Source organism: Momordica charantia, assembly GCF_013281855.1.
Source record: "Momordica charantia cultivar OHB3-1 chromosome 7 unlocalized genomic scaffold, Mcharantia_2.0 BLBB01000007.1, whole genome shotgun sequence".
In the NCBI taxonomy this organism is placed as follows: domain Eukaryota; kingdom Viridiplantae; phylum Streptophyta; class Magnoliopsida; order Cucurbitales; family Cucurbitaceae; genus Momordica; species Momordica charantia.
In genome coordinates, this window is record NW_028275165.1 from 18,967,833 (window position 1) to 18,995,115 (window position 27,283).

Sequence of the window (27,283 nt, forward strand, 5' to 3'; positions counted from 1 at the left end):
ACATTAGGGGAAGAAAAAAATTTCCGCGGGGTCGGGTCCCAAAAATAGAAAATGCATGTCCCGACCCCAACCCCATACCCATCCCCGATCCCATTTTTTAAATAATTAATATATATTTATTACACTTTTTATACTTAAATTCTAAAAATAATTATAAACAATTATAAAACCGATAATTTTTCTCGAGAACATCTCTCAGACCCAAGAACGAGATAGAGATGGAGACTAAAAATTTTCACGAGCTTGAGAATAAGGGAGAGCATTCTCACTCGCACTCACACCATTGTCATCTCTACTCTACATGAAATTTTTTCTCTCTAATATGTATTTTCAATTTTCTAAGTTTTTAAAACAAAAAACCAAAAAATGGTTATGATTTTTGTTTTTAAAAAGCAGAAAACAAAAAACCAAAAATTAAAAACTAGAAAAACCAAAAACTAAAATGGTTATCAAACGAAACCTAACTTTTTTGTTTCCAAAATTTTTTTCTAGTTATTTCCAGCTTTTTTCTTCCAAATTTTAAATTTTATTTACTTTTAATTTATTTTTTCTTCTCTCTCAAAATTTTCTCAACCTCTTTCTAATTTTTGTGTTTTGAAATTTATTTATGATTAAAAAAAATTACTAATATTTATTCATTTTTCTCCAAACTGTCGTCTTTATTTCTTTTTAAAAATATTTTGCAATTTCAAACTTTTTTCTCTCTTTATTTTTAATTATTTACTCTCTAAAATTTTTCTTTAACCTTTTTCTAATATATTTTTAAAAAATTTACTACATTATTTTATCTCATTTTATAACTTTTTCTTTCCAAAATGTTTTTAGAGTTCTCTTTCAAGCTGTTTCTTCCGATTCTGTAACTTTTTTCTTTCTCAAACTAATTCTAATTTTGTTGTTTTGAATTTTACTTATGATTAACTTTTATCTGTATTTCTTTTTAAAAATATTTTACGATTTGAAACTTTTCTCTCTCTTTCCCAAATATTTTTATAGTTATTTCTAGCTTTTTCTTCAAAATCTTTTAACCTTTTGAACTTTTAATGGTAATTCTATTTGTATTTCTTCAAAATAGGGAAGAATTTGAAAATCACAAGCTTCTCAATTGTTAGTATACCAATCTTTTAATTGTTATTTTTTTTTCATAATGCTAAACAGTGAGTTATTATATACTGATTTACATGATTCTTATGGATAAGTGGACTATTTATTTCATTAAATTAAAATATAGAGTATACGCAACTTAATTATAAGTCGACTATTTATCACTTCTATATCATTTTTATGTGGTTTTACTTTCACTAATATTATTTATTTAATTATTATTATTTTCTTGATTTTTTAAAAATCAAAGTCCTACACTTTTATGCTTATTTTATTTTAGATGTCTATAATGCCAAAAATAATAATAATAATAATAATAAATTGTTAATATATGCTGTAAGCCTACAACTGTCTGTTAACATATATACAGTGCCCATCTCAGAACTCAAATGGGAAATTTATTCTATAGCCAATGCCATAAAATAGAGGCCATACACAACAAATACCATCCACAGAATCAAAACTATAATCAACCAGCACGACGCTCATCGGCCTATTTGATCAGCAGCAGCATAGCGACATACGTTACCACCGAACCGATCATCGAGAGGGAGCCTCGCTTGATAACTAATCCGCCAGCAGCTGTAAAACAGAATAGTTTGAATGACTGTCAATGCAATTCTAAATACATATATGATAGATAGTTGAATGCTAAAAAACGTCACGGTGGCAGAAACTCGTTTTTTTGTCGTTCTGTTTATGAAGAGGTTAAATCTGAGTGTTATGGGAAAAACAGAAGGTTCAACCAGATAAAGAAGTTAGTTGTTGAAATTGAACTGACTAACCATTGTTGTTGTCAATTGTAGCTGAACTGGGAGTTGTAGAATCCGGTCCGTTTGTCACAGGAATTCCCAGTTCCTTGCAATCCATTCCTATTGAACCTTCAGATTCATTAACAAACACAAGTAAGATTAGCGACGAGCAACTCGATCGGTGCATCGTTATACTGCCACTTAATTATCAGCTTGGCGAGTATGATATGGGCTTACAATCCTTGTAGCATGGGAAGGCAGTGATATTGAGAAGATTATAGTACCCCTCGAGACAAGTGCATTTGTATATCAACGGCGATGTTTTGTTGCACGAACCGCCTCCACAGTCCACCCAACTGCAAGCTATACAACAAGATAGACATTGAAAGCTATGTGCATAAATAGGTTTATTCACCAAAACAAGCAAGGCAACAAGGACAAGCGATAGGAGCGGTCATTACGATCGAATATCGAGTCTTTAGTTCTTGGTTTCTTCTGTACACCCGGAGGAGGGGCTGACGAGCACGAGTGAGTTAGATTACCTGGCATCAACAGTTAAATTCCAATGCCCATCAGCATCATTCAAAGTAGTGAAGTGATAAGATTTATCAACACTAACATTTGAGATCCAAGACCCTGAGAACCTTCAAAGATGAAAATCTGTGTTTCCAATCCAAATCTATCTTCTCTACTTCTTACTCATTATACCCCATCTAAGTTAAACCCAACAAGGCCTTAACTTGCTTCTCTGTCTTCATAAATCTGCCATTCTTTCATCAACTTTTCGAGTTTAAATTTCGAGTTTCGAGTTTTGAGTTTTGAGCAACATCTTAGCTCTTAGCTCCAACCTTATGGTTAAGCATTGGCTATGCTTGAGCTATGCTAAAAACTCTCTCATTTCATGATTTTATTCACTAATGTTTCATATCTTTTTACCCAAATTTATCCTTAAATTTTCCATATTCCACTTGACACAAATCTTATTCAACATCATATAAACTTATGTTCTAAGCTACATGCATCAGATTTAACATAGAGTTTGAAACGGGTAGTCGATTCCTTCTCAACACAATATGAAATTTTAAAACAGGACCAAAAGAATAGAAATTAAATGTACAGTAGTCATAAAACTAAGTATTCGAATCTCATTTTTCCACATGCAACACAGTACACTCTAAATATACATCTTATCAGCCACCTCTGCCACAAATTTTAGCAAATACCTTCATCAAACAAAAAACAAGTCCTATTTTGCAGAATCAAACAGCTAAAATTAGCAGCCAGCTACGAAACCATTATAGCTAAAAACAGAGCTATTTTTCAGAGGAGCTTCAAAGTAGAGAGAGAGAGAGAGAGAAGGAGAAGAAGAAGAAGAAGAAGAAGAAGAAGAAGAAACCGACATTTGGGTATAATGCAGGGGAGAAACTTGGCGTGATCATCATCATCATCGTCCAAAAGAGTCTTCTTCCACCCAGGATCACAATCACATTCAAACGAGAAAGTCCCATTACCAGAAGCTTTACAAGTTCCTTTTCCACATTCTACTTCTTTACAGACATTTTCTGCAATTTCAAACCCAATCAAAACAACAAAAACCCCTGTTCTTAGCGACCCACTTCAGCAAAACCCACAAAATCAACGGGAAAATCTCAAGAAACCCATCAAAGAACAGCCACGAAAATCGCAGCAAACAAAAAGGGGAAGAACAACCAACCGAAAATGGGAGAGAGAAGAGGAGACAGCAGGTCTCTCAAATCATCAGCGTTTGCAATCGCAGATTGAAAGATAAGCAGCAGAGCCAGAGCAGAAATGGAAGCCATAGAGCCCACCAATGAACAGAAATCAGAGAGATTGAAAAAGTTTCGACGCTTTCTCTTGAAAAATCCTAAGCCCTGCGCGGTTGGGGGTTTTAATAGGGGACGGCGTGGGTAGTTGGAAGTTGGAAGTTGGGGGTTTTTTGCTCTTTTTTCTTCAGATTTAAACGTTGAGGTTTCTCTCTAATCCAAATCCTATGGAGTTTAAGAGACTAAAGTCTAACTTTTGCATTAAATTTTGGCCGAACCCAAATGGAAGTCCACGAGCTTCCATTAATGAACTTGATTTGCCGGTCTTTCGCAGAACTGGAACGTTCCCACTTAATTTCTATCCATACCCATCAATATCTTCTTTCGATTAAGCTCCATTACGATTTCAATGGCGATTATTGGCGATGAAATCCTTGGACCTTGGCTATAGATCTCAACGGTGGATATGGGTAAAGTTTAGTTCATTCCACAAGAATCACGGAGACTACTACAACTTATCCAATTATAATTTGGAATAAATCTTTACAGATCCATGATCAAGGCAACTAAAAATCTGAGTGGTCTTGATTTCTACAGCAATATGTGAACAGCCTGATTGGACTTCCGATTTCGAATAGGCCTTTGTTACGTTGGCGGGCCTGAATCCGTTCTATCGGTAGACGAAGAAACTGAGAATAAAGCCTTTTATTTCTTCCCAACTGGGCCTCTCTATCGATTCAGCTTGCTAACCCTCTCGTTTTTGGGGAAAAGTTTGAATTTTTAGGCCCGTTTTGTTTCATAAAAAGACCCTCTCACGGCCGAAGGATCCGCAACACGTTGGAGAGCTTTTAGATCCAGTCCTAAAACGCCGCATATCAAAAGGTTTGGAACCCAAGCTGACCTTATTATTATTCAAAGGGGTCAAAAATTTTAGAATAAAAAAAAGCACACGTTCGAAGTATCCCAATGGTGTAACGCCGTCGACTTTTTTTAATTCAGGGGGGTGTGCGAATAATTTTTTTTTGCACTTCTGATACGGATGTCGTGACGATTTCCACTTTTGTGGTAATGTAAGATGTCTGGATATCTTGAGATGCCCATTTAGAATACATATGATGAATTATCATTATCTTTTGTTTTTTAAATAAAAAATAAAAAGTCACACCATGTGCTTTTGGTTGGTTTCTGGTGAATGTATAATTCTTTTTTTAAATAAATACTACCTTTTGTACTATTTTTGTAATTCTATCAATAATGATGAATTATTCTGGAACAAAAAATAAAGAGAACAACATAATGAAAGGAACAGAGGTTGTACGAAGAAATAACTTTTATTTATTGAATTGAGAATTGTTACAAATATTTTCACGAAAAGTAATAACCGACCACTAACTCACTAATTAAACTATTATCTTTCAAATTCTCTCAAACAAACACCTAACACCGCTAAGCCTACAAACTGATCTCCTCAACTTTACATCTACTCTTCTACTGCTTAATTAAACTTCCAACTATAAAAACTAACTACAAGCACAGAAAATTAGTAAAATAACGCACTAGTTATTAAAGCATGGTTTTCATATTTTTACTATGTTTGGTAAATAATCCAAATAATGATATTGATTGGAAATTGCCTAAACTGAAGGAATAAGATATGGTTGTTGGATGAATCATGAATTAGATTTACGAAGCACTAAAATTTTTTTACCATTTTAACAAATCCGACATGATCCATAACCATTGCTACAAATTCACGAATTTGTTTGCCAATTGCCAAAAGAAGAAGCCGACAATACAATCTCTGCAATTTTTCTACCCTCTTGGATCCCAAAAATTTACTTTTTCAACCTCTTTTTTCTCTTTTTACTATAATAATAAAGGCAAGATTTTTCGAAAAAATAAACACGAAAAAAAGTAATTCTATAACAAGAAAAAAAAAACGTAGCACACCTCCCAAAAGCCAAAAATAAATTTATTTTAATTAAAAAAATTAATAGGAAAAAAACCACTCATAGAGAGTCTTCTTTGGGGGGAATTATTCAAATCTAGAGGCCGACACACGTGGATTGAATATTAATTACAAGTAGGCGATATAAGAAACTTATTTTGATTGTTTCAATTTTCTATATAGGTTCGAGAATGTTTACGAGAAAGGGACCTTAGTTTTTTTTTTCCTTTTTTTTTCCTACAAGATAGGGCGAATTTAATGCAGTTTTGAGAATGTTGAAGGGTCATTACATTAAATAATCCCAAGATGAGAGAGAGAGAGTTGAGACAAAATGGAGAAAGGAATCAAAAGGATATGAAGTTAACATTCTTCAACCGACAAATCTTTGAATCACATGCACAGAAATGGCGTTATGGCCCCATGAGGGCTGCATCTCAACAACATTTTCTGCACCTAACTCAATTTTTTAATCATCCTTGAGGCTTCACCAATTCACAATTTTCCCTTTTCCACAATTAATGGCTCTAACATCAAAACCAGACCCTGTTTTTCCACCCTCAAATCAAAGTTAGATTGTGACGTTAGATCCTCTTTGTTCTCTCTAATATAGGACCATCGAGAGAATGCGATCAGAGTTCCACATTGACTTCGAATCGAGAAGATTCTTGATATAGAAGTGAGGGATAACGACTTCTCTGATGTATGAGACTTTTTTGAACGAAATCGAAAGTAAAACTACGAAGATTTATGTCTAAATTGGATAATATCAAAATGTTGTAGAAATGTGGAGGATTCGTTGTTATTTATAGAGGCTTATTTCCAAGTCTTTCTACGTTTCTACAATGTTATGTTATTGTCTATTTGTTGGGGGCTAATTATCGAAGACCGACCTGTTTTAAAGAGTTGGATAGGCCGACCTGGTAGGTTGGCTCTAAGTATTCGGGTGCAACCGAGGACCCGGCATAGGTTGAGATATATTCCAAGAACATTGAGAAATGAATGGGAGACCTTAAAAACTCCTCCATTGGGAGGGGAAGAGTGATTAGGGAATTCTAAACAATTCTAAAGAAAGAAGAGAAGAGAAGAGAAGATGGAATTTTAGGGGGGTTTGGATTCTACTTCAAAATGATTTAGATTGGAAAGATGTGGAAGAATAAGATAAGGTAGAGTGGAAATGGGGACAAAATCTAAAACAGTGTTTCCAAGAATAAAAACATTTGAACAAGTAAACATCCCATGTGAGTGACAGAGTAAAAAAAACAAATGAAATCTTAAAAAAAACCACTTGTATGTTTCATGGGCAGTATTTTGTGCCACATCACAATGTTCCATTCTCTACCAAACACTTTGACTCTCTCTCTCTCAAGATTGCTTCTTGTGAGGTCTTGGTATTATAATGTTCTTTGCTTTACTTTGGATCTCTTTCCCCCAACAAAGACTGAGCTGCACGTGCATCTACTCTCCTATAGCCTTACCCAAAAGGGACCCTACAAAGTAATTTGGAAATGAGAGACAAATCTGATCTAATTTGGTGTTTATTTCGTCTCTATACTTTTAAAAAGTATTCGAAGGGCGTTTATAGCGAGGTTTTCGAGATAAATATGGAATAAGAATAGCAAATCTTGGTTTTGTGAATCCCAAGTCCCCAAATTGGATCTAGAAAGAGCCAACTGTCACATGCTTAATATGTAATTTGCAGTTTTCAGTTTTCACACTCTTGAGCCTGTTTTTTTTTTTTTTAGTTTTACCCCTTTTCACATGGTCAATTGTGCAGCTGCTGTTAGAAGGACAATTTGGAGAAGTTTGAATCCATTTGAAATGCTAAGAAAGCTTCTATGGCTTGTCTATGGAGATTCCTCTGTTTCTTTCCCATCAAGCTTACACCAAATCCATGTCCTCCCACTGTAAAAATGGAAGTTGAGAAGACAAGGAGACAATGAAACAGCAATATAATATTATTTTAAGGTTTTTATCAGAAGGAGAAAACAGAGGATTTCTTCTTATTAAGGAGCAAACCAGACGCTGCTCTTCAGTTTAAGAGAGGCTTATGAATGGTTTGGTTATGCTCTCTTCTTACTATGATGCTTGAGATTACTTGAGGGAGGAGATGGGAAAGACAAGCAAATGGCTTAGGAACTTTCTGGCAGGGAAGAAGGATAAAGAGAAGGAAAAATGCCCAAGTAATCAGAATTTTTCCACTCCTTCGTCCGAGTATCCAGCCACCCCGATATCGATTCGCCACAATCCTAAGGAGAAAAGGCGATGGAGCTTTCGACGATCATCAGCTGCAGCCATGGCGCCGAGAGATTCATATTCGTACCCTCTTGAGATGGTTGCCACAACAGTACCTTTAGCTCAGGCTGCAATGGATGTAGATTATGAGGAGAAAAGGCAAGCCTTGGCCATGGCAGCAGCAAAAGCTGCAGCCACTGCAATCTGGCTAACTGAAGTAGACAATGTGAAAGCTACTGCAATTGAGGAGACTGCTGCCATCAAGATTCAGTCAGTTTTCCGTTCTTATTTGGTACGGTAACTCGAAACTTTCGCTCTTATTTTGTTTTTGATATGCAAATGGTTACCATTTACCAATCTCTTTGGATGATGCAGGCAAGAAAAGCACTCCGGGCATTGAGAGGATTGGTGAAGTTGCAAGCTTTGGCTAGGGGTCATTTGGTAAGAAAACAGGCCAAGGCCACTCTCCGGTGCATGCAAGCATTGATCACGGCTCAGGCTCGAGCTCGGGCACAGCGGATCAGGATGATCGAAGGGACAAAACATTTATATCAATGGCAATCAATCCTTGTAAAATCGGTTAAGGAAGATCATATCAGTCATATAGATCATGTAAGTAGGCAGGCATTCATTTTGCCCAAGTGCTTAACATACCAGCAAAAAAAGAGTAGGAACTTTAACAAATCTGTTTCAATGTTGTTAATGTAGGCTGCTGAGGAGAACATTAAGATTGTGGAGATGGATCATGGAGGGTACAAAAGAAGCTCAAAGAACAGAACAAGCTATGTTGCAGACCAACAACATGAATTTAGGCTTTTGACGAATTGTGTCTCGCCCATCCCGTCATCTCTAACCGACATCAGCGCACAAGGAAGCAGTCGCCATTTTGAGGACTACTCCGTCTGCACTGCACAAAGCAGCCCACAAGATCACTCAGCCGTTTCCAAACCCAATCCATCCAGAACTCCCTTTGCTTTCCCCACACCAGAATGTGTGCAGTCTCTGTCCTTTGAGTATCCAATGTTCCCAAGTTACATGGCCAATACAGAATCTTCAAGAGCCAAAGTCCGATCACAGAGCGCGCCCAAGACGAGGCCCGAATCGTTCGAGAGACAGTCAAGCAGAAGGAAGGCATCAGCTGAGGGAAAGAACGTCCAGAAGCCCGTGCGGATGCAGCGATCGTCGTCTCTTGTTGGCTGTGATGCACAAGACTTGCAGTATCCATTGTTGATGAAGCTTGACAAGTCCACAAGTTCACTCAATGATAGTGAATGTGGTTCCACTAGCACAGTGCTCACAAATACCAACTACAGATCTCTTGTTGCATGTGAAGTAAGTATCAAACTTTCTTCCAAAATCACTCTCTTGAAAAAAACCAAGTTCAATGAAAGCTGGTGATTATGAATCATGATCAACTTCTGATGGGGTTTTTTCTATGGCTGCAGGGTTATGGAAACAGGTACTATTAAGCCATTCATCATGGTACCGCCCGAAATTGGAAGAGTTCTGCAGCAGATGAATAGCAGGAGGATAGATTCAAATGAGTTTTGTTATAGATTTGATGGTTAGGAATCACTTTCTATGATCGCCTGTTAACTTATTCGTTGTTTTTGTAAAGAAACTGTAGCAGTCCTGAGTTAATTATGTCCTTGTTTTATAGTTCAGTTTACTTCATGTTAAGAATAATGTTCAAAAAAGTGGGGAGACTCCGTCGTCAACAAACGCTCTATTATGTCATCTCTATTATGCCAACTTGAACAAACATCTTTGATCACAGCTCGAAATTTCGAATTCTCAACCCTGCATATTGTTGTACTCAACACTCTGTTATTCTATTTGTTATTCTATTGTTATGATTTAGTTTGAAAGCCATTTCGAAACACATCGTCCTCATGTTGTTTCTGGAACTGTTTTGAAAACTATATTTAATGAATTTTTAAAATTTAAAAAATTATTGTGCCTGAATCACTTTTTACAAGTCGAAAAAATAACTTCACAACTATTTTCGAGTTTTGACTAATCGTGCGTGTAAATATTTTGATATTTCTCCAATATTATTCTGGTGGTCAACAATTGTTTTCAGTAATTTTCATTTTTCATTCAATGAATTAAAATACATAAATTAATAATAATCGTTTTTGTAAATTTACATAGGTTGGTAGGTTGGTAGTAAAAATCGTTTTTGTAAATTTACATAGGTTGGTAGGTTGGTAGTAAAAAAGGTTGAGAAGATATCTCTAAGATTCACAAACAGCTGAAAACAAAGGACATTAATGTGTTTTTATTTATCTTGTTAACCGTTACAATGATGTCAATCAAAACATAACTTAACAGATAAGATACTTGTACCGTCTTTTAAGGTTGAAGGTTCGATCTTTCAATCCCACATTTGTTGAACAAATCTCAATACGGTGATTCAGTCCAAAAAAGATACAAACTTTCATAAAACGAAACCATACCATATGTATCTCTGAGCATTCAAAAACAGAAATCCATCCCATATTACTAACTACCAAAGGAAAATCTCAAGATAGAAACCTAACGCAGAACCTGTGAAATGCTGATTAGCTTCTCCAAGGACTAAAACACTCCGCAGCACTACACAAAAAGAAAACAATCATACAAGAAAGAATTTCCATGGTCTAAAAATTCAGAGCAGGTATCAGTTTTCTATCTGTATGGACACAGTATGAATGTGAAACACCTTGCAAACATTTCAAAAAGAGCCTTCTAAATTAAGAGTGATGGAAGATATAACCAGCTTCATCAGTAACGCGCAAAAACGATGATGACATGAAAAGTTTGAACACAAGTCTGGCTGCTATCGGATCTAAGTGCTTAGAGGCTTCTATTTAAATATGCGCGGTAGTAATTCATGTGCACTGATATCCAGAACCTCAGGATCCCTGAAAAAGATCGAAGTCAGAAAGTACATAAGGATCTCAGATTCTCTACAACATTGATATTATAGTCTATAGATGAGAAAGATCAACAAAGTTAAGGAAATTTGAATCAAATCCTAAAAATCTTATTCAAAACTTAACGATCATATATAGTCTATCAATGAGAAAATATTATATTCAATTTGGAAAATTGTAATATGAATGATAAATTAGACAGTAGAGTGGAATGAGAAATTACTCAAAACTAAAATGACTTTAGAACGTTTAACAATTATTTGTTAACATTCTCTAACGTTTCAACATCTTGGAGATGTTTGCGGCATCTAAATATGATGTACGATAATCTAAGTTTACAACATTGTAACCAGAAAGTAAATCTCTACAATACATCTAATTTCAAGACATGATGACGAACCATAAAAGTTGTTACATAACTCCAGGAACAAAGGATGACAGTTAAATTGTGGACATGAACCACAGTTTTGAACAGAGTTTGATTCATGCCTGCGGAGATCATCCTGACATTAGTTTTATTATTTTTGAGGCAGTACTCTAATTCCCCATTTCTCTAAATGGCTAGAATACCGAAGTTTACAGTAAAACATGAGTAAAAAAAAACCCCACACGAGTTAATAAAAAGTGACAGTTTGCAACCAAAAAAGTCAGAACACATGAAAAGCACATGAAAATAGGGAAACCTTCCATGTCAAACAAAATTATGCAACCCAGACAGACAGAACTGACGCTAAAGAAAATTTAAAGATTGTTGTGCTCCTTAATGGCAGTTTTGCATAGAATAATTGCAATTATATGTATATAAAACACTCAAATGTGACAGCAGAGAGAGAGAGAGAGAGACCGGCACAATGGTCGTCCTAGTTCACTGGAACTAGGGACAAACCATAGCTTTCTTAGTAAAGGTGCTTCAAGCTGAATGAAGAAACCATCATGCTGTCCATGCTTCCATTTTCTTGAGCCCTGTCCTTTCCAGACCTGCAAATTTATTCATTTTTTGAGAATTTTTGCTCAACTAAATGTTTGGAATGCCATTAGAGGTAATTGTTAGAAATAATATTAGGATACTAACAGCATATTATCAATTAAGCAAAGTGTTGGTTATAAATAGAGGAAGTGAGAGGGGATGAAGCTAGGCAAGAGCTTAGTTGGTCTTTGGTCTAGGCTAGGGTGAGCTTGAGGGCGAGGGTCCAAGTACATTGAATTACTTACGAACTCGTATAGTTCTTTATCTATTATCTTTTAATATCATTTCCATTCTATGGTTTTTATTACTGAATACTGTTACCAAGTCTTATGGTTTGAACAAGAAATATAGCCTCTACATAGAAGAAAAGAAGAGTGACAGACAGGACAAGAATTGGGAACATAGGAAACAGATCGATTATCTTTCACAAGAAAAGAAAAGATGAATATTCAAATGACAGAAAAAAGTATCCACTGAAGATTTCCCAAGGAAAATGGTAGGTCTACTGTTTAATTAATCTCACACAAAATAAATGGTATAATTGTTGTTTGTTAAATATGAGCTGATTATGGGGCCTAATTAACCTAGTAAACTAAGTGATTTTCTAGAATATACTGTATCGTCACAATGAAAGAATAGAGTTCCATGGATATACCATATCATTGCAATGTAGAAACACAGACATTCAACCTCACCTGTGGGTAAGATATCAAGCTTTTGGGAGTTACTAAGCATGCTGCTTGAGAAACTGAATCCTCAGCATATTTCCTTAAAAATTGAAAGCAATCACTATGGGTGTGGGGTGATTCAAATGCCTGCATGCCACAAAAGATTCTGAAGTAGTTAGTGTATAATTGTAAAACTATTTCTTCTCGGAACCAAAGAAACAGTGTCGCTGGTGCTCAAAATTTTGTATGCAATAATAGAGTATCGGAAATTACATCCTCAAAAAGAGAGAACCCTTCTATGAACCTAATTTAAATATATTAAGAAATGAAACAAAAAACTGAAAAAGTAATAAGTGAAGCCATATTGGAAATAAAGCAAGAAGTAGGCGGCTGCCACCTTATCAATGTTTACAACTGGAGCATATTTTTCAGTATCCGTCTTTTCCTTATCAAGTAGAAAGTACATTTTAGCATCCACATTAGACGTTTCATGCCACGATCTCACAGCACCCTCCATAGTCTCAATAACAAAAGAAAATATGTCTTTCCAGCGATCTTCAGATCCATATTTTTCAGACTGCAAAGAGAAAGAGATGGTGATTCAAGTTCAGTTGGGGAGGAAAACCTAGTTCAGTAGGCACCCTTGAAAGAAAAGGAATATGGCTAATTTATGAGCAAATTCATCCTTGGAGCATGGGAACTTGGAAAATTGCTATTTACATAATCTAGCAGACATTTACAGCATAAACTGTGAAAATGACCTTGGTTAAATGAATGCAACTCACCAGTTCAGATTTCAGCTTTTCCAAGTGCTTTGTCATATCTATATTTGATCTCTTATTCTCCACTTCTTGAGCCCTCTTTTTATCTTTCACCAACTGTGAAACCCTTTTAATCTTTTTTGAGACTTCTGCACTTTGTGGATTGTACTGCAGGGCTGTTTGAAATGCAGATAAGGCCTAGAACAAGAACATTTAAATTATCAGCAGTACTCAGCAGAGCCGTCACTGAGGAAGGCAGTGGTAGAGTTCAACTATTATTGTGAATATCAGAAAGGTACAAATCCAACAGTAGATTCAAGAAGACTATAAAAAAAAGAAATGGAAAAATGGCCTCCTCTTTTTGTACATACGCAAACACTATATACTCTTGCAAACAAATTATCCATGTTCATATCACAACTAACCACATGGACCCTACACCCATAACGGGAGCTCGTGCACTTGACTCTCCCCCTTTTAACCCTCTTCCCATCATACACACTAATGATTGAGTGATTACTAGCCTATCAAGCGAGAAGGGAGCTATATACATACGTCATCATATTTTTCCATGGCTTCCAGTATGCATCCCTTTCTGAAATATCCCTGTTGCACATCAAGCCCGCAGTGTTAAATGAAAGGGACTTAAAAGGGTCTAGCTCAAACAATACAAGGGAATGAAATCTGTTACCTTTTCCCACTGTGGGTTCAATTTAATTGTCATCTCAGCGTCAGCAAGTGCTTTGTTGAGCTTGACTAGATGTAGAAATGCAGCAGCACGGTTGCTGAAAAAACAAAAAGTGTGTCAGCCCAGTTTATGCTTCATACCGGCATATGGCATGGAAGCACTAATATTTCAAAACTATCACTGTCTCATGTTCACAACATCACGTTTTTAGCTTCTACACAAACTCTTGAAATCTAACATTGTGTGCTGCCAGCCAGTAATCAAAATTAAGCAAATAGACAAGTGTAAACACCAAAACATATATTTGAATCAGTTGGAAGCTAGTTAAATTTCAGTTTGGTTGTGAGCCATGCTAAAGGCTAATGACAGAATGTATTGAAAGAGACCTGAAGGGGAGAAAGTTCACTTTTTCCTAAATTTCTTTGTAATTCAAGTCCGATTGCACTGGTTATGAGTTTCTTGTTAAGAGAATAAATATTTGCTGCTGATTGGAAAGTGGATGTAGGCCTACGTTGCCGAACCACTATCATGAGTGTTTAACTTTCTTCTTATTCCCTTCTCAAAAATTAATCTGTTTTAAATTCTATAGCCTAATCTCGTCAATAAGCTACAGGGAGATCAAGAACAAGTTCTTGATTGCAATAACAAGACAACTTCCATGAATCGGGAGAAACACTGTATTCACATTCAATCCCAGTAGTCAAAGTCGATAAAATAGTGCAAGAACCCAGAAAAGAATCGTGAAAACAGTATCAAGTAAACCAAAATGAAAAAGGGAAAAGGAATAAACCTATAAAGAGCATGATTCGAAGGGTCTAATTTGATAGCCTGGGTGTAAAGTGCAGCAGCTTTGAGATAGTTCCCTGCTTTGAAAAACTCATTGCCCTTGTCTTTGAGCGACGCCTCCGCCCCTCCCCCGCCGTTACCTGTAGCTGATGCTTCCGCCATTGTTACTGATGACAAGAAAGCTCCGAGAAGACAGATTCAATGGGCAACTTTCTTCCACCGTTGTTGCTCTCTAGTGGATGTGTGTTCACTGAAATTGGTGGGGCAAACGGATACTACAGCAGTCGCCCTGCTCTGCTGGAAGGGCGGAATCCGTGGAGCGGCGTTCCCTTTCTTTCAAATCCCAAAATTTTAACTGTATTTTCGTGGATTTCAGGAAGCGTACAAAGAAAAAACTTACACGGAGAGAGCTTCAATTCAAGAGAACCAGAGTGGGGATTATTCTTCTTTATAATTGTAACTCTATTTTTTTTTTCTTTTTTATGTGTAGTTTCAACTTATCAAATTTATAAATATGAAATTATCATTTTTTACAACATTTAATGGTGATTTTATTACAACATTCAAATTATTCCAACTCACAACTATTAGTTGGGAATAGACATGACTGAAATTATCAAGGAAAATAGATGTTGGTTAAAGATTTACCCAATCATATACTAACAAATACTTTTGATTTTATATATATAGAGAGCAACTTATTTGGACATTTAAGTAGGAAGGTTAATAACGCCATGATTATGAAATTTTATATCAATATTATAATTTAACCATATAAATAATGTGGCATACTTGAGCATGACTCAACAAATTAAGACACGTATTTTCTGACAAAATGTTATAGGTTTGAATCAAATACACGAGTCCATAATGTAATTTTACATGGTATCTATAAAAAACAATAAAAATCTCTTTAAATAGTCTATCCAAGCTTTTCATTTTGATTGGAAATGTATGGGTCTTTTTAATGCTTAGTTAAATATCCTAGGTCGATAAAACTTCTTGAATGGTCATCTATTTATGATATTCTAATAAATTTACATCAAATCATTCATATTATACGACGAACTTACCAAACAAGCATGATTTAGAAGTTGCTAACATGAGTACAACGACAGTTAAGGCATCTTGTTGGTTTTTTTTTTAACCGGTTAAAACAACTATTTTCGGATAAAAGATCATGAGTTCCAATTCATACTTTTACATGTTGTGTTTAGAAAATGGCAACTTGCTCATTCTTTAGAAGGTGAAAATTAATTTTTTTTTCCACATTTGTTGCACTGAAGAAAGAGTATAGTTTGAAAGCGAAATGAAACATAGTTAAGTATATAAAATACTACCATTTTTAAGATCGATGATTTAATCCCTCGCCTTATAATTGTTAAAACTAAAAGAAATAGTTTTTGAATATATCTACTACTTGAATCAACAATACTCTTGATACCATAATTTGTCAGTAAATTTATTGATCGAAAATTATATATATTTTTTACAAATTAGTTAATAGACAAATCATCCCTCAAACCTCCGATAAGAAAAAAAAGAAAAACAAAACAAAACTTGATCGGTTCAACGTTGTCCTAAGAAAGCCTTCAACTTTCCATATATCAAACTTAAAGTAAGCACATTGTTAAAGCATATATGATACTCTCAAGTCTTAATACAACAAGTCGATTAAAAAAGAAGTATTTTTTTGTCCTCTTTGTGGATATAAATTTAGTCGATATCAATAATTAGTCTAACAAAAAAGAAGCTTACGAGTTAGTGTAAGGACAAATAGTTTGTCTTGCCTGCCTTTATCCTCTCTTTGTGCAAATTATTATCGAGTTGATAATATGTCACTGATGAGTTATATCCACATTATTTGTATTCATCTTAAATTTGTAGGTTTGTTTCTGTCCCCATTATTTTAATTAAAATTGATCATTCTCGGAGTGAATAAATACTTGAACATGATTAAGAAGCTCTCCACCTTCAACTGTAATACAACTAAAAACACATGTAAATCTATTTCAAATATAAATAAAAATGTAGGGAAAATTAAATTCGAGCCAACAACCTACATTTAAAAATTTATCTCGCATGTGGCAATATCACTCTTTTGACTGATACTTTTACTGTGACATGATTAAATCTGCTCACAATGGAAATTGACTGTTTGCCAAATATCTATGGATGATAATTTTAATTTTTAGTTTAAATTTGTTATGATTGATAAGTGTCCCTTATAATTTTTAGTTTAATTTGGAATTAAAACTTCAAAGTTTATATAAACTTATTTAGCCTATCCAAGGTTCAATTTAAATTTTATAAAAGAAAAGGTTCAATTTAATTTATTAATTAATTAGATTAGGGAGGCTAAGATTGTAATTTTGACAATGGCAGGAGGCAAGCAAACCTAATTAACCTGTAGCATCTTCAAAGGAAAAAAAAAGGAAAAGAAAAAAGAAAATTAAGAAGCCGAGGACCTATTTAAAGAGACCAGATTAGGGTTTTGGCACAGCCGTTTCGTTTCACTCTCGCTGGTTTTTCTTCCTCTGGAGCTGCTCTAAGCTTCTCAACTCGTCCAACCATGGCTGTCGGGTATCCTTCGTCTCCGTTCCTCCCCTCGCTTCATTCTACGTTTGACTATTCACTGATTCAATATTTTTTCTTATAATTGCAGAAAAAACAAGAGGATTTCGAAAGGTAAAAAGGGTGGCAAGAAGAAGGCGTAAGTCTCTTGTTCTCTTCTCTAGAAAGTTCTCATTATCAGATCTAAGCTTATAATATCGTGGGGGTTTTGTTTGTTTTGATTTCCATATGCTCAATCGATGGGTTTATTAATTTGTTTTCGTTCATGTGTGGATCCTTTAGTGTTGACCCATTTGCAAAGAAGGACTGGTACGATATCAAGGCTCCTTCCGTGTTCAGTGTCAAGAACGTCGGGAAGACTCTCGTAACTCGTACGCAGGGTACCAAGGTAAATTCGACGCAGTATTCGCTATCCTTCATTCATAGTTTCTTTGGTTATTTCCGCTCATGTCTTTGCTCTCTTCATCTACTTTTGCTCTAGTTTTCATGCGAAAGTTTTTTTATTTTCCCTTATTCATACGAATAGCTGTGTTTTCTCTTAGATGAAGACGTCTGGATGTTATTTCACGTGTAAGAGCACAACATTATTTAGGCACATATAAGAAGTGAAAAAGAACATAAATACGAGTCCTAGTGATGTATAATGTATTGGAGAAAGTATGGTTTCTGTGGCGGTTTAGGAATTTCTGCTGATGTGGTGGTACTAGGGTGTGCTTGGGCGTGATGGTATAATTAGTGATTTCATCCGAGTGATAACTTAAAAATTAATTTAAAGGGATTTTTTAACTTTACTAAAATCAATTTTAATTTGCAAAACATGATCAACGAGAAGAAAGTGATTTTGACAATGATGAAATCACTCCCAAACGCACTAAAGTCATTCATTTTGTATATTAATTAGATGCATTTGTTTTTATACATGCTGCATTTTATATCAATCCCGATTTTGACAATGATGAAATCACTCCCAAACACGCTAAAGTCATTCATTTTGTATATTAATTAGATGCATTTGTTTTTATACATGCTGCATTTTATATCAATCCCGATTTTGACAATGATGAAATCACTCCCAAACACACTCTAAAGTCATTCATTTTGTATATTAACTAGATGCATTTGTTTTTCAACATGCTGCATATTGTATCATCGCAAGGATTGTAAACGTTATTCTTTTATGTTGAATCTAAATTATTCAAGCGAATTGTGTATTGTACCTTGGGTAATTGATGTTAGATGGTAGAATGTGAGATCTGGATGTATTATTGTACTTGTAGATTTCTATGGCAATTAGTTCTCTTATGGTGTTGTAATTTTTCTTCTTGCTTGTGTCTTTTAAGATGCTAATAATTGTTATTTCACCAGATTGCTTCTGAGGGGCTTAAACATAGAGTGTTCGAGGTATCACTGGCTGACCTTCAGGATGATGAGGAGCACGCCTACAGAAAGATTAGATTGAGAGCTGAAGATGTTCAAGGGAGGAATGTTCTAACTAATTTCTGGGTATGAATGGGTTATCTTATTTCTTTGGAGTTGTTATGGAAGCTTTCTTCAAAAATATTTTTTTTCAACCTTGTCATGATCCATGGAATAAAGTTTTTGAATTCTAAAACTTCCATTTGTGCTCAGGGAATGAATTTTACTACTGATAAATTGAGGTCATTGGTGAGGAAGTGGCATACATTAATAGAAGCTCACGTGGATGTTAAGACCACAGACAATTATACTCTGAGGATGTTCTGCATTGGATTTACCAAGAGACGCCCAAACCAGGTCAAGAGGACCTGTTATGCACAATCCAGTCAGATTAGACAGGTTACTACACGTCATCTTTCACCAAATTAAAGTTTTCATTGGTGTCCTAAATTTCTATGTTGAGTATACTGGGAAGGAGGATATTGGATATCGATGAATGAAAAAACCCTCTGGCCAACACATTTTCTTTTACAGTGGCATGTATGAGAGCATTGTTTGCACTATGTTATGTATTGTTAATTAGTGTAGCATGTCTCTTACCTTATTCTAATTTTATCTTTCTGATTGTAGCATTTTACCTCTTTTGTGTTAGCCTAAGCCACTGGGACTTTTTTCAACCTTTTCCACGGCTATAGTTACTATCCTTCAGGCTTGTCCTTTTGGATTGGAGTTGTTTCTTTGTATATTTAGCTTAGTTGTTTGTTTGCTTCTTTTGTTGGTCCATTTTTTATATACCCCTTTGTATTTTTTCATTCTCTGTTTTCCGATAGAAAGGGATGCAGTTACTATCACTTATTTTGATTGTCGTTGATATTTTTTCTTCTCCATTTTCCTACTTCCAGCTGTTGACAATAGTTTTTCTAGGTTTGAGGATTAGTTTACTTAGAACTGTATACAAAACAATTGTATCATTTGTGTTTTTCTAAGAATGGATTTTTAACTCTTGTGTTAGACTAGATTTAACTTATCTATGGTTAATGAGTTCTTATTTATCTTGACGGATAGCAAATTATAGTTGTTTTTTTTCCTGATGTTTTTAGTACATCAATCTTAGTTGTTTTATTAGTTCAATTATAACAAGTTATTTATTTAGTGAATATTTTTTACACTACAATTTTATATTTTGAATAATTAGTTATACATTTTAAACAGAGTACTCAGCCTTAGCCTACGTTTTTGTGTTCTTGCATGGAAAGAAATATGTTTATGTGAAATGAGTCTGATTTTGAGGGACACGAGAATGAGATTGATGATTCACTATCAACCAGGCAATCTGTTACTGTTTGTTAACTATAGTTTGTTATTACAGATCCGTCGAAAGATGAGGGAGATCATGGTCAACCAGGCAACTTCATGTGATCTGAAAGAGTTGGTCCGTAAGTTCATCCCTGAATCCATTGGAAAGGAAATTGAGAAGGCAACTTCTAGCATATACCCTCTACAAAATGTTTTTATCCGGAAGGTCAAGATCTTGAAAGCTCCCAAGTTTGATCTTGGAAAGTTGATGGAGGTATACAACTATGTTGCCCCCTTATCCAATCTTCTGATTACCTTGTCTCCCACATTTTTACCCTCCATTTTCATTCCTTGAAAGATTCATTACAAATCTGCTCTACAGTATGCTTGCTTCAATTTAGTATTCAAGTAAATGCTTACATCAGTTGAGATTGTGAAGTTGGTTGCAATCACTTTTATCATCATTACCAACGAACCGTTTTCATTGATTGTGTACAGGTTCATGGTGATTATTCGGAAGATGTTGGCGTGAAAGTAGATAGGCCTGCTGATGAAGTTGTCGAGGGTGCTACCGAAGTCGTTGGGGCATGAAAAATGGAATCTTGAGTCAACTTTTTTTATATTTATGAATGAACTGGCCTTTTATTTTTTATTTTTCCCGTTTTAGCTATAGTTGTATTGTGTTTCCGTGAAGGTGAGAAATCAGAGATAATCAGCGATTTTGACTATGAAAAATACTTTCTGCTTTTAAAATCAAGTATTATTCACTGGAACCATTTGAATACCCATGTGATGCATTCCACTGGCATTATCTTTAAGGTTCTTAGTTTGCCGTCTGAAGGAGTTGCTTTCATTCAGCTACAGAATTTGCCAATGGCTATTTTGATGGTGAAACTTGTGTTACTGTAGGCCAAATTTTCAGTTCTCAGCGAAAGCGAATTGAATAATATAATTTTGGATCCATTTGGTAACTGAATGATTTTCAAAATTTGGCAGCGATTTCGATCCTTTTGTAATATTCTTATTTCTTATTTTTTGTTTTTAATTTTTTAAAAGTATTCCAAGTATTTTACAATTATGTTTTTATTAACTTTGATGGCAACATTCAAAAAATTGTGTAGTTCTTTTTTTATTTTTATTTTTCATTTGTTCTAAAATATAAATAAAAATATTATTTTATAATAAAAATTTATTCCCGAGTTTTTGTTGTGTCCGACTAACGGAATCAGTCGTGTTGCATTTGAATGGTATATTATTAAAGATTGGTTCTGATGAATTTTCTCAATTACAACCCAGTTAGGCATCTTGTTTTTTATAATCTCTTGAATGATATATTTGAAAATCTCTATTAATGCCTCCTTAAATATCACAAACCTGTGCTAGATTGTCGAGGATTGCCACCATTGGAAACAAGAGGGAAAATATGAACAAAGAAATGGAAGGTTGAAGACTTTCTGGTTGATTTTTGGGCTCATATTTTGTTTCTGTACCAAAAATTCCAAATTTTCAATGCCGTTCTTCACTCCTTGTATCTTGATATTCTCTCACGTCAGAAAAATTCCTGCTGCAAAAGCAAAGGGCTGTCAACATTCAATAATACTGTGTAATGTTCCATTTTTCAGAAGACCTGTTTCAAGTGTCGAGAGTTTCACTGAAAAGGGTTACATAGACAGTATGCATTTACCTGTTATTTGGCTGGAGATTCAAGTGATTGTATATTCCAGCCAAAGATCAATTACCTATTCACAAGTTCAGCGTTATAGTCGCGTTTTGACGAACTATATCATTACGAAGAAAGATGATTGATGCACAAAGCAAAGTACCTGAACTTATGTTGAGCAGTGCAGAAAGAATGCAACTTTTCCAATGAAGTTGGGTGTTTCAGAATTGGGACACAGAAATATGAGTGTTTAATGTTGATAACTGAGATCATGATCTCTGGGAAACAGATTCTAGGTAATCCAACACCTGCCAAGTAGAAGAAAAGAAAAAGAAAAGTAAGAACAGTTATGGAAGAGAAGTGAACCAAAAGAAAAACCAGCATTTGGAGGGCAGACTGAACCTCCTGCTTTCTGGACATGAAAGCGTTCCGAGTACTATTCGAAATTTCCTCTCACCAGCATGGCTGTAATATGGAGCAAATCCACCAATGGTTCAGAATTTCCCTGCATTAACAAAAAGGAACCAAGCTTCCATATTCAAATTGAGTTGCAAAGTTCACCATGGCAAACATGATAATGCTGTTTCATAACTATGTTTTCTCACATTATGCCAATTTATTATATCAGTTTAGAGGAAGGTTGAAATTGGAAGGCTATTACAATGTAAAGTAGTTCCACCTGAAATTATTTATTGAATATTATTTTGCTTCCATGGTCCGTTTGTGGCGTAAGAGGAAGCGCTTTTGTGGTTGCTTTCATAGTTGGTTTGTGGCGAAGAGAGAGTAAGCGCTTCGAGTGGGTTTCTGCAGGTAAAAAGAACCATGCTGAGATAAACTGGGACCTCTCACATTCACAGTTCTTTGAGAGAGAGAGAGAGCTTACACAAAAAACTTTCAGAAGAAGTTGAGTTCAGTATATCCATGAGAGTGTGGTAGGAGCTCCTCCACATCAATCTTGGAACTAGAACTCATGTTTTTTTTCAATTGGCCATGATTTGACTCAACCTCAGCACAAAATATGCCATAAACAGGTCTATGATCTGAAAACCGGGACTCACCCCGGACATAGGATAACTGTTGGAGACCTTCTCCATACCACAAAATCCGATCACACCTTCAAATACAAATCAACAGATAGATATAAAGATTCTGGTAGGTGCACTAAAAATTGCAAATGAGCTTCTTCTCCCATCTCCCTGTATCATTGCTTTCTATTAATTTATCAAGCATGTGGGATAAATTTAAACAAATTTGCCCATTTTGCTTGAAAGGTGTTCTTACCAAGCAGGAGTCCTACGTTTCTCCTTTCGGTATATACCGTCCCCTGAATATTGGTCTGAATTATTTGAGTATTTGTAAGTGGGTGGAAAATATATATTGCATTCATTCCATCCCACAAAGACTCGGCCGCAATTCTGCTCATTTCGTAGCTGGAAAGAAAGGAATGGTCAAACAAAAAGTTCTATTACGAAGGATACCAAGAAGAACAAAGCATTTAGAACACAAAAACTACAGTGTCACACGAAGAGTTATATACATGCCTGATCATTCTCGAGCAATACTCTCCAATTTTGCATCTCAACAAGTGCCTTGGCAGAGCGGTGAGAAAGGGCGATTCGGTAATTTAAATCCCCAAACCAAATAATTCGACTGCATAAGATCAACTCATGCATTGTTAAATTACTAAAGACAATGTTGGTAGACAAATAACATCAAACTGATTGAATGACATGGAAAATAGGTATTTATGGTTCATGACTTCAACACATGAAAACCTGGACACTCGAGGGTAAGGATCTTACTCATGCTCAAATATTGTTTGTGGTGACTTCTGATGAGGTAAGCCTCGATCACACCGAAACCTGGTCTTCTTCAGTATCTCCATTACATCCGAATTCCTTCTCAACTCATCACCCTGTTTCTCTCCAGATGTTAAGTGACTACAGATGAAGCAAAAGCTTGTTTGATGCAAAGACATGCTGATTGAAATGGATCCCTGTAGTAAACATGCATAATATAGTAATTTACTTAATAACAAGTTCTTCCATACTTCTGGGGAACCATAAAAAGATGCAAAATACTATACCTACTCAAATTGATACCTTATTTCCTAGGTAACCCATCAATCCTCTACCAACACAAGATACTTTCATGTTTCGTATGCTATCCTTCAATTCGCTCCTGACCCATATTGTGAGAAAAATGCCAACCATCTGTTTATTAGCAACCAAGCAATACTGATGTCCCATCCTGCGTCCGTCCTCCTTGGATGTGGATCCACCATATAATGGTGGTGAGAATACAGCATCACTTGTTGAATCCCCAAGGCATCCATCATCTTCGGATGATCCCCATTTTGAATAGTCACTTGGCCTTGATTCATTGCTTTGCCTACAATAATCACTTTGCCTGGTATAGTTGCTTAGCCGGTGTCCCCATCTGAAACTAGATTCATAGTCACTAGGCCGGTGATCAAGGATTACATGATTAGAGATGCTGAATCTTCCATCAAGTTGAGGCAGTGCAGTTGATGGGTCATTAGATGGTTTCCAGTTATTAGTTGTATGAAAAGATGGACGAAGAAAGAAAGATGAGTTCTTGAGCCTCAATGACTCTTCAAAATCGTCATTTAATTCTACAACTGGTTCCGGGATGCGGGATGGCATGTAGCACCCTTCAACTCCACTGGTTCCAGGATGACTGTTTAGCATTTTCCGAATTAGGGACAGCCATTTTCTGGCAGGGCCATTGTCCTCTGCGCCCAACACATTACCAGCATTCAGTGGTACTATCTCTTGAAATCTGAAAGGCATAGTAGAAGTGGATGAAATTTTAAGTTGTCTTTTTTGACAACCCTAGGTGTTTCAGGCTAGTATGTGTGCACACCATAAATCACGGCATCATAATAATTTCAGTTTCAGTTTAGAAAGAAATCAAGAGCTGAAACTGAAAAAATTTGGCAGAAAATGCAGGGTTAGATGTAACAAATCGATTCATACCCCAGTACATAAATGTCTGCAGGGGCTGAGGTATGAAGCCAGTCTTCTAAACTTAAAGTACTAGGAGGGGATCTGCCACCAACATTCCATGTAGCAACAAAAATGCTGCTCCCAAAACAAACGGAGGAGTTATAGTTACAGATCAACAAAAACATGTAAACCAATGCTTTAAAAGGAAAGAATCATATACACCTATAGTTCTGTACGTCTACAATACGAGGATTGTTGAGATTCATATGTCCATTCTGGATATGCTCAATGTTCTTACTAGATTTATCTGTGGGGTAAGATTGACAGAGAAAAAGCGCAAAATGATTCAAGGATTTAAAAAGTGTATTGGTTTAAAAATGAAATGACAGATTGATAATACTGAACCTGTTCTGCTTTTCTCACAATTGTAATTTTCTTTCTCTGAGATGCTTGTCCTGTACTCAACATCACCTCCTGGACAAGGGAGACACTATTAGCACATGAACCTTTTACCATCTCAGCTTCTAACACCGATAATCCATTACTATAACTAATTTGAGAGCTGTATGAAAGGGGACGGTATAATCGCGACAAGGCAAATATCTAAATTCCTTATTTGGTTTCAGAAAACATGTCAATTGTGAATTTGAGATTTGTGTACAACGGAAATCAAGAGAAACAAGAAACCGATATAGCAGTGTAGTAGAATCATACATTCGGATTTGAGATTCAACAAGGATACCAACACAAGATCTGAGATGATATTACTACTGTGGTATTAGAGGAGAAAAATCTCTGATCCCAAACCAAGAAAATCTTCTACCATATAATGAAACTATGGAGAACGAAAGCGTTTGAGAATCACCTCTATAAACACCATGATCTGCCTGATAATCTTCACTTTCGCTTTTACTCTTGATATTGAACCATTTGGTAACCATCTTCTTTGACCATGAGAGCTGAATCAAACAATTGCAAAGAAACTAACGTCAAAATTTCTATCAGGAAAATTACTTGCTTAAAGTAGAGAAAGTGAAACACCTTGTTTTTCTTCGAATTCCCATCGCTCATTGTTCCTCTGATTCTTCATGCAGCTTCCCCTGCTTCCTTGGGGCTCTCTTTAGGTAAATGAACAGTAGTCAGAAGAAAGAAAGAGATAAAGCGAGCCCTGAGAAGGATTTCCCTCCCCCAAATGGAAGGTAGCCTTTAAAGTTGAACACAATGACATGCAATCCAAAGTTTCCCTGTTCACTCAGTTGTCCCCCCAAATCAGCAAAATAAACCCAGTAACAATCAACAGAAGAATAAAATGACAAATGCATTCTTCTCAACAGAATAGGGAGAGACTGGAAACAAACTTGGAGGCATGAGAGGCGATGAGCCAGATTCTGAATCAGGAGAAGACAATGCAGTAAAAATTAAGAGAAAAGGGAAGGGAGAGAGATGGAAGCTGATTTATCTTCAACTCTCTGTGATTTGCAAAAGAGGGCCGCTCCCCAATAACCGTGAAGTACAAAGTTGAACAGTATAGAGAGCGAAAAGAGAGAGAAAATGGAGGAGGGAGGGGCAGAGGGGTTTAATAGTAGGGATCTCTTCATTCTTAACCATAGAAAAAATTTCAACCCCAGTGGTCCAGTGAAGTGAAGGCGAGATTGCATCTATCTCCTTCCTCCTCCTTCTCCCCATTATGGTCCACCAAACCAGTTGCAAAAAGGCACAAACGCGAAGCTCTAGCTGCAATATGGGGTACCCACTTAACAAATCCATAGGTACATTCCACAAATCTTGCTTTTCTCTCTCAGTTCTTCTACCTTCTCCATTTGGGATTCTCTCAAATTTTACTTCTGTACATAAATTCAGGCGGTTCTCGAATACCCTTTTGAACACTGTACAAGTAACTTCTCGGAGACCCCAAATTCGACCAAATGGAAGAAGAATTTTTGAGGGTTCAGAAACCGTGAAGCTTGGATTAAGTAAAAAATTCAAAGGCAGGATCACTGAAATTCAACTAAACATGATTATGTGTAATCAAAGAGGGGTTTTTGAGAAGATTAGATCATAGATGTAATGAGAAAGAGAGAGATTAGTTGAAATTTGATGAGAGAGGGTAATTTGATTGAGTGTTGTTGGTATGCATATCATCAAAAAGGGCGTCGCTTTCCTTGTGGGTTTATTCCTAAAGCTCATAATTATTGAGCCTTATCAGTGGTCAATTCAGTTGGAGCAAACTTGAAAATCTGACGACAAAATTTAGTGAGCTGATGGTGGAACATTCCAACGCTGGGACACCATATTAAATATATACTCATCAGCTCATCAACCAATATTCATATGGAGATCCTTTCTTCATGCTCATCTGCCTTCTTCTTTTTTTTTTTTTCCTTTTTGAGAAAAAAAACACACTTTTGCATTTATTTCAAATAATACCATTCAAACTAACAAATAAAAATTCAGGCCAATAATTGATGTAATGACCTAGGTGGAATAGATTATGCTCAGTTTTTTTTAGCTCAACAAATAGAGGTAGGACAAAAAATACTTGAGATATCGGTTCAACTTTCTAAGCCTAAGTCGTATTTGGGAGAGGAGTTCTACTTTAGTTGGAAGAGAAAACTCTTGAATAGTACCCCACTTTCTAAGCCATCATAAAATTTTCTGAAACTCAAGCTAAACCTTAAGCATTTCCCTTAAAGCTTAAGACATTAAAATCATATTCCAAACACTCTTTTCACCTGTAGATGTTATAATTAGTTGATAATAAAC

General features: G+C 35.7%; 5 protein-coding genes and 1 long non-coding RNA gene across 11 annotated transcripts; 3 read left to right on the forward strand and 3 right to left on the reverse strand.

Annotated features, from left to right (window-relative positions):
* Positions 1-1,400: 1,400 nt before the first annotated feature.
* LOC111009558 (neurogenic locus notch-like protein) lies at positions 1,401-4,123 on the reverse strand. 2 transcript variants are annotated; one of them, XM_022282673.2, is made up of 6 exons: positions 3,568-4,116; positions 3,254-3,415; positions 2,315-2,395; positions 2,091-2,216; positions 1,887-1,982; positions 1,401-1,683 (listed from the first exon to the last, which is right to left on the reverse strand). In XM_022282673.2, exons 1-6 carry the CDS (start codon positions 3,671-3,673, stop codon positions 1,595-1,597), a joined length of 660 nt encoding a protein of 219 aa, XP_022138365.1. In that variant the 5' UTR covers positions 3,674-4,116; the 3' UTR covers positions 1,401-1,594. The 2 variants fall into 2 exon arrangements, with proteins under 2 accessions (XP_022138365.1, XP_087982348.1); XM_088126222.1 differs by lacking the exon at positions 2,315-2,395 and having other exon boundaries at positions 3,568-4,123.
* A 3,013-nt stretch (positions 4,124-7,136) lies between these two features.
* LOC111009676 (protein IQ-DOMAIN 19) lies at positions 7,137-9,637 on the forward strand. Of its 2 annotated transcripts, XM_022282843.2 has the most exons (5): positions 7,137-7,273; positions 7,360-8,109; positions 8,193-8,429; positions 8,526-9,149; positions 9,263-9,637. In XM_022282843.2, the coding sequence occupies exons 2-5, from the start codon at positions 7,693-7,695 to the stop codon at positions 9,284-9,286; spliced, it is 1,302 nt and encodes a 433-aa protein (XP_022138535.1). In that variant the 5' UTR covers positions 7,137-7,273; positions 7,360-7,692; the 3' UTR covers positions 9,287-9,637. The 2 variants fall into 2 exon arrangements, with proteins under 2 accessions (XP_022138535.1, XP_087982754.1); XM_088126628.1 differs by having other exon boundaries at positions 7,199-8,109.
* A 595-nt stretch (positions 9,638-10,232) lies between these two features.
* On the reverse strand, positions 10,233-15,050 carry LOC111009677 (Tetratricopeptide repeat (TPR)-like superfamily protein). The gene is made up of 8 exons (XM_022282844.2): positions 14,610-15,050; positions 13,823-13,916; positions 13,687-13,737; positions 13,156-13,329; positions 12,768-12,947; positions 12,398-12,517; positions 11,580-11,713; positions 10,233-10,723 (listed from the first exon to the last, which is right to left on the reverse strand). The coding sequence occupies exons 1-8, from the start codon at positions 14,765-14,767 to the stop codon at positions 10,666-10,668; spliced, it is 969 nt and encodes a 322-aa protein (XP_022138536.1). The 5' UTR covers positions 14,768-15,050; the 3' UTR covers positions 10,233-10,665.
* Positions 15,051-17,041: 1,991 nt separating this feature from the next.
* On the forward strand, positions 17,042-20,675 carry LOC111009696 (small ribosomal subunit protein eS1). Its single transcript, XM_022282877.2, has 7 exons — positions 17,042-17,188; positions 17,271-17,318; positions 17,462-17,567; positions 18,545-18,682; positions 18,809-18,994; positions 19,965-20,165; positions 20,390-20,675. Exons 1-7 carry the CDS (start codon positions 17,178-17,180, stop codon positions 20,480-20,482), a joined length of 783 nt encoding a protein of 260 aa, XP_022138569.1. The 5' UTR covers positions 17,042-17,177; the 3' UTR covers positions 20,483-20,675.
* Positions 20,676-21,125: 450 nt separating this feature from the next.
* LOC111009695 (type IV inositol polyphosphate 5-phosphatase 7) lies at positions 21,126-26,382 on the reverse strand. 4 transcript variants are annotated; one of them, XM_088126685.1, is made up of 16 exons: positions 25,879-26,382; positions 25,562-25,638; positions 25,386-25,479; positions 24,926-24,994; positions 24,743-24,827; positions 24,551-24,655; positions 23,654-24,353; positions 23,354-23,547; positions 23,093-23,201; positions 22,833-22,981; positions 22,435-22,665; positions 22,231-22,355; positions 21,954-22,056; positions 21,715-21,859; positions 21,576-21,630; positions 21,126-21,455 (listed from the first exon to the last, which is right to left on the reverse strand). In XM_088126685.1, exons 2-11 carry the CDS (start codon positions 25,589-25,591, stop codon positions 22,446-22,448), a joined length of 1,755 nt encoding a protein of 584 aa, XP_087982811.1. In that variant the 5' UTR covers positions 25,592-25,638; positions 25,879-26,382; the 3' UTR covers positions 21,126-21,455; positions 21,576-21,630; positions 21,715-21,859; positions 21,954-22,056; positions 22,231-22,355; positions 22,435-22,445. The 4 variants fall into 4 exon arrangements, with proteins under 4 accessions (XP_087982811.1, XP_087982810.1, XP_022138566.1 ...); XM_088126684.1 differs by having other exon boundaries at positions 25,562-25,764; XM_022282874.2 differs by having other exon boundaries at positions 21,126-21,452; positions 25,562-26,382.
* LOC148210502 (uncharacterized) lies at positions 26,151-26,856 on the forward strand. Its single transcript, XR_015792303.1, has 2 exons — positions 26,151-26,289; positions 26,381-26,856. It is a non-coding gene; the product is annotated as an uncharacterized LOC148210502 (long non-coding RNA).
* The last annotated feature ends 427 nt before the right edge of the window (positions 26,857-27,283 follow it).

Coding starts and splice junctions, on each gene's coding strand:
- LOC111009677 (XM_022282844.2), bottom strand. CDS start 14,767: ATGGCGGAAGCATCAGCTACAGGTAACGGCGGGGGAGGGGCGGAGGCG. Junction 13,738..13,822: donor TGAACCCACAGTGGGAAAAG/GTAACAGATTTC, acceptor GATGTGCAACAG/GGATATTTCAGAAAGGGATG. Junction 13,330..13,686: donor CCATGGAAAAATATGATGAC/GTATGTATATAG, acceptor TTCTTGTTCTAG/GCCTTATCTGCATTTCAAAC.
- LOC111009696 (XM_022282877.2), top strand. Junction 18,683..18,808: donor ATGTTCTAACTAATTTCTGG/GTATGAATGGGT, acceptor ATTTGTGCTCAG/GGAATGAATTTTACTACTGA. Junction 18,995..19,964: donor AATCCAGTCAGATTAGACAG/GTTACTACACGT, acceptor TTGTTATTACAG/ATCCGTCGAAAGATGAGGGA.
- LOC111009676 (XM_022282843.2), top strand. CDS start 7,693: ATGGGAAAGACAAGCAAATGGCTTAGGAACTTTCTGGCAGGGAAGAAG. Junction 8,110..8,192: donor CAGTTTTCCGTTCTTATTTG/GTACGGTAACTC, acceptor TGGATGATGCAG/GCAAGAAAAGCACTCCGGGC. Junction 9,150..9,262: donor GATCTCTTGTTGCATGTGAA/GTAAGTATCAAA, acceptor CTATGGCTGCAG/GGTTATGGAAACAGGTACTA.
- LOC111009695 (XM_088126685.1), bottom strand. CDS start 25,591: ATGAGCGATGGGAATTCGAAGAAAAACAAG. Junction 24,995..25,385: donor AGATCATGGTGTTTATAGAG/GTGATTCTCAAA, acceptor TCCCTTGTCCAG/GAGGTGATGTTGAGTACAGG. Junction 23,548..23,653: donor TGGGTTACCTAGGAAATAAG/GTATCAATTTGA, acceptor TGTTTACTACAG/GGATCCATTTCAATCAGCAT.
- LOC111009558 (XM_022282673.2), bottom strand. CDS start 3,673: ATGGCTTCCATTTCTGCTCTGGCTCTGCTGCTTATCTTTCAATCTGCG. Junction 3,416..3,567: donor TCTTCTCTCTCCCATTTTCG/GTTGGTTGTTCT, acceptor TTGAAATTGCAG/AAAATGTCTGTAAAGAAGTA. Junction 2,396..3,253: donor CCCCTGCATTATACCCAAAT/GTCGGTTTCTTC, acceptor TGTTGATGCCAG/GTAATCTAACTCACTCGTGC.